Genomic DNA, 5,069 nt, shown 5'->3' with positions numbered 1-5,069 from the left:
AAATCACTTGCAGCACACATAAAAGGGACTGGTTTGGAGAAATTCCACGGGCTCATCACTTCCACTGAAATCCACGAGTTGGTTAGGCTCCGAGAGGGAGATTCCCAGCAGTAATGCTGTGGTCAGCTCAGCTAGTATTTTGTTTCTGCTACAAAAAGGGATGTATGCTCCCTCTGCTTGCCAGAACTTTAGGTTAACATCTTTTGCTGAGTTTGCTGAAGCCAGTTCTTTGAAAAACAGCTGCCATACTTAAAAGGGAAGAAACAGAGCTGCAGACTTGCATAAATATTTCAAAAATTACAACATCTGCTAATAAGAACTGCCACAACTCTTGGTTTCATACTCACTTCAGTGCTTAATTAAACTTTCCATTTCCTTCTATTCCAGTACTTCTTATTGCAGACAGGATGCTACCATGTCAGTATAAGACAAAACTTTTCTTCTCCAGAAATGCTGTATTTTTAAAATTATTTTTATTGACAGATGTATGTCGCAATAGTTCTTTGCTTGTCCTACAAATCTTCATGGCTTCAGGGCACTTTCATTAACCGAGACCATGCCAGAAGCGGTTAAGAACTCTATCCTCGTGAAAATCTTTTTTGTGTGTTGTAGTAAAGAAAAAATGAAGATGAGAAAGAAGGAGGAACTTAGCATTTACCCTTAGAGAAGAAAAGTAATTTGATTTTATAATTTTTTCTTAACCTGCCTCTGCTGACAGACAGTAAATCAGATGCTCATCCTATGGCAGAATCTCTCTTCAGAATGGATATAACTCATGAAAAGATAGAGACATCAAATTGCACTCTAAATTACTAGGTAGAAAAATAAATTTTGAAAAATCTGACAGGAATATTTGGACTCCATATGTAGAGTGCAACACAACTTGCCTACAGTGAATTTGTTTGAAATCTCCTCCTCTCTGTCATTTGGGAGGGGAAGATGACAGCAATATGTTAATTTATAACTGGGCTATTGACATATCCTCTGTTTAACATTGAACTAAATCAACCTACAGGTCAGGTCCTCAAGCACAACCATCGTACTGATTATCCCAAAGCCTGTTCCCCGGCGCACCTTTCAAACGTCCTATCTGTGGTATCTATTGGCATGGACCACGTCATCTCTTCCAGGAGCCTGTGCTGCTCCTCTGTGAGATGCAGGAGGGAATGCCAGTGGGAGGAAGCAGCCATAGGCTGCAAGTCACCCTGATAACGTTTACATTAGGAGAGAAAATGCCTCCAGTCAAGCGTCACGGTCCGACTTGGACAAACCCATCCTCCACAAGCGCCACTGGTCAGCAGCACTCCACCACACCGGCTTAGATGTCCACCCCCAGCATCTGTCTTTCCTCTCCCCAACTCCACTTTTGCTATTTCATTCCCTCAACCCCACCGCTTTCTGAAGCTCATGCTCTCAAGGAGAGAGATGAAAGCAGTTTAACCCAGTCGTAGGGGCTGGCCTTGCTGGCTCCTGCCCTTCTTGTCCCCACAGCCACACAGTCTGTCCCCTCTCTGGTGCCAGTACACTTCCCTCCCCACTCACCCACGAGCTGTGTCAGGTTTTTTTACGAAGAAGAATGAGTTTGGGGGTTCTTATCCGGAAATAACATTTTTAGAAGCTGCCTTAATAACACAAACCTCAAATAAACCTATATTTGAAACACGGAAAGAGGATATCTATCAGCAGCACGTATTGTGTGGAAAGACTTGGCATTGAAGGAGCTCAGTTTATTCTGTCACAAATGAGCACTAAAAATATCCTGACTCCAAGTGAACTTCCGGAGATTTGTTCCCAGTGAGAAATGAAAATACATCGTCCAAGGGCGAGACTTCCAGGTAGGAGATCCTTCTGCCTGTTCTCTGCTTGTGTACATGGTGTTATCCTCCTCTCTGCCTCCTTCCTTGTACAGGCATTATGGGATGGCAACAGCCTCACTGCGTTATTGCATTAGTAGTGAGGAAGGGAAATTGCATTTTGAAATGGTTGACATTAAAGCGAAGTGGCACCTGGCACTCCACGTGGAGATGGTTTCAAGGAGAGACGGAACTAAGGCAGGTTCCCAGAGTTAGCAGATCCTGGCCTATTTCATGTGACAGGCTTATTCATTCACCTTTTGCAACCAAGATCTAGGTCAAGAGACCGAGAGCATGAAATAGAGCAGGAATAACGCCCGGTGAGTGGGCTGCCAGCACTCCTGGGAGACACACAGCTCTGCTACAGGGCTGCTGGAAGAACCGAACAGGGGGGGAAAGCCCTTGAGATGTCGTGTCACTGTTGAACGCCTGCAAAGTAGGTAACCTTACACAGTCAAATCTTTCTTCTTTTGTGGCCCTAAGGTCCTGTTCAGAAGCTGTATGTCAGTTAAAAAAATCTACGTTATGGGCAGCCCTTGAGAAACAGTTTTGCAGTTTTGGAGTTTTTCCTCCACTCTTTCAATCATACTTACTTTCTTCGGTTTCATTCATGGTTCCTCTGTGCTGCAGCCAGTTCTCCTTTAGACTGAACTGGTGGAAAAAGGTTTTATTCTGTGAAGGGGGGAGTGGGGAGCGGAAAAAGAAAAAGAGACAACAGTGACTCTTTACATCCCTGCCCTTTACAAAGCAGTAATTCAGAGAATACAGCATTCAGCCCATACACCTGGCCAAAAAGGTTTCTGTATAGGAAATCCACCCACCCTTTCTTGGATCAGTAAACTGGGAGTTGCCTTACCAAATAATGGCCAAGGTGGGGACTTTGGAGGAAGCGGGACATGCCTAGGCTAAGCAGCCCACACGATTCAAGGTTCTCTGTAGCTGTGTTCAGAGCCCACTTCTTATACACCTATTCTTATATATGTTTCCTATGTACCCATCAGCCTATTTCGCAGTTTCACTACAATCTCATGTTCTGCCTTCCACATTTCTGCTGTAACATTTTAAGCTTATTACACACTTCAGCTTCAGCCCAGTAAATTTGACGAGCACAGCAATTCACCTCTGTGCAGTTTGTACACCAACTTTCTCTGGCTGCATCTTCTCCCTCTGGTTAAATAGACAGATTCATGTTCCTCTCTTTCTTTTTCTGTCCCTGTCACAACAAATCCCCCCTTTGCTCTGTCTACTTGACATCCGTAGTCAATGCCTGCGCTCAGCCTGGTTTGCCCAGGTTGCTACATCTCTCCAGCCCAGTGGGGACACGCTCCCAGGCCTCTCCTGAATTCTGACGTCTCAGAGCATCTTGTTAAGAACGTTAATCCTGTCACAGCCGCCGCAGGTTAGCTCACGCAGCTGATATCCAGGCAGCACTGACAGGAAAAAAAATTCCTTAAGCAACGTTGCAGGTCTAACCTCACTGATGTATCCTGTCATGTTTTTGGCCACCAGTCACTTTCAATTGAGAAGTCAAGAAAAGAGAGGGAAGTGGACAGAGGGGAAGAAAGTCAGATGATAAGCTATCTAGCAACCAGCAACAATCAGGTTTGCGTTACCTTTCGGTGAGGTGAATACTCATCTACAGTGCTGAAAGAAAAAGGAAAATCCAAATTATTCTTTCCAGCCAAAGATTAGGAAAAGGAAGTTTTAGCTATTACAAAGTTTACAACATCAGAAAGCTTTTAACATTAAATGGTCACCACAGAATGGCTGTAGAGCTCCTTCAGGGAAAGCTAAGGGCATCTGGCTTAGCCAGGAAACTTTTCTGTGACTTATACAATTGATGTAGTGAAAAGCAATGCTGCCAGCCCGTGAGCTGCCCAAGAACATGGACACAGCTCGGGCCCCCGGGGTAAGCAGTCAGGGTCACCCTCAGGGACACAGCTCTTTCCACTTCACCAATGGTGAAGCCATGGAAACAAACTCCATTTGTTGGAAAAGTGTGCCAAGGAAATATCTTTTACAAATACCATAATTATTATTAAAATAATAACCCTGAGACAACTATTGCAAAAGAGATTTGCTTCTCAGTACTGCAGATTGCAGAGAGAGAATGAGAATGAATATACCGCCTGAAGTCACAGACTGCCGTTTCTGAGGGAAATTTTGCCAGCTTTTCCACAAAGTATCACTCTACTTGCAAGTCATCCCAACCAAAATTGATGGGAGTGACTGTTGAACCACACACATCACCCAACAAACATCAGAGAAGACTGAATAATCTACCTTTAGTTTAAAGAAGAGATGATTTGTAAAAATGAATATAGTACTTGTATCACTCACCACTTTCTCTTTACTGAATTACAGCAAGATGACAACAAAAATAAATTACACTCTAAATGAAAGGAGACTTCATCACAAATATAATCAATACTTACTGACGACGATGCATCCCAAGTATCTTCTGAAATTCTTTCAGTTCCTTCTCAAGAATGGGATATTCATACACATCATCTAACACATTCCTGTATATCGTCTACAAAATAAAACAGTATCTGCAAACATCTGATAACTCAAACATAAATCTAAGGCATCACATCAGCCGTCTTAATCAATTCAGGCACTAGCCTACTGAAACAGATTTCATCATTATATTTATGCAAGACCCACAAGCAGAGAGTGTTCCTGTTTAAATTTCCAGACTGGTCAATATTCAGCTTGCCTTTGGAGAAACACTCTTTGTAACATTGCCAAGCGAGAGGGCAAAACGTTGACACTCACTAGTCTGCAAACAGGAAGATTTAAAACGGCACTTGTGGCTGTTACATGAAAACTGGATTATGTCACAAGAACACATTCTGAAGCATGAGAACACACCACACCATCATCACTTATCCAAAATGATAACAAACAGGTTCATTTGATTAAGACTTTTAAAATGGAGAACGTTATCCTTTGCTTTTCCTGTTTGCATGCATTTTAAATTGAGTTGAAGTCTCTCACAAAAAAATAACAACATACTCCTAGTTGTAAACCGATAGATAAATAAATAAATAAACTCTACCTCTTATTTTTGGGGGAGGCATTGTCTGAATATCCTCAATCAGGAACGTCAGTTAAATGTAAAAGACACTGCCTCAGATAAGAGGTAAATAAATTGAATCAGCTTTCATGACTGAAATTGTAGGAAATATTTTCTCTATACTTTTTCAGAATTTG

General features: G+C 42.4%; 1 protein-coding gene across 1 annotated transcript in view; it reads right to left on the bottom strand.

Annotated features, from left to right (window-relative positions):
- Nucleotides 1-5,069, bottom strand: part of LOC103918454 (rap guanine nucleotide exchange factor 5-like) — a 50,810-nt gene that overhangs the window by 29,519 nt on the left and 16,222 nt on the right. The window contains exons 4-6 of the mRNA XM_009325766.1: nt 4,289-4,386; nt 3,467-3,497; nt 2,447-2,525 (exon numbers count right to left, since the gene is read on the bottom strand). Coding sequence (XP_009324041.1) covers nt 2,447-2,525; nt 3,467-3,497; nt 4,289-4,386 — 208 coding nt within the window. The remainder of the gene's footprint in view (nt 1-2,446; nt 2,526-3,466; nt 3,498-4,288; nt 4,387-5,069) is intronic.

Source organism: Pygoscelis adeliae, unplaced genomic scaffold (assembly GCF_000699105.1).
Source record: "Pygoscelis adeliae isolate BGI_AS28 unplaced genomic scaffold, ASM69910v1 Scaffold226, whole genome shotgun sequence".
NCBI classification, from domain to species: Eukaryota; Metazoa; Chordata; class Aves; order Sphenisciformes; family Spheniscidae; genus Pygoscelis; species Pygoscelis adeliae.
This window is presented reverse-complemented; position numbering and strand designations above follow the sequence as displayed.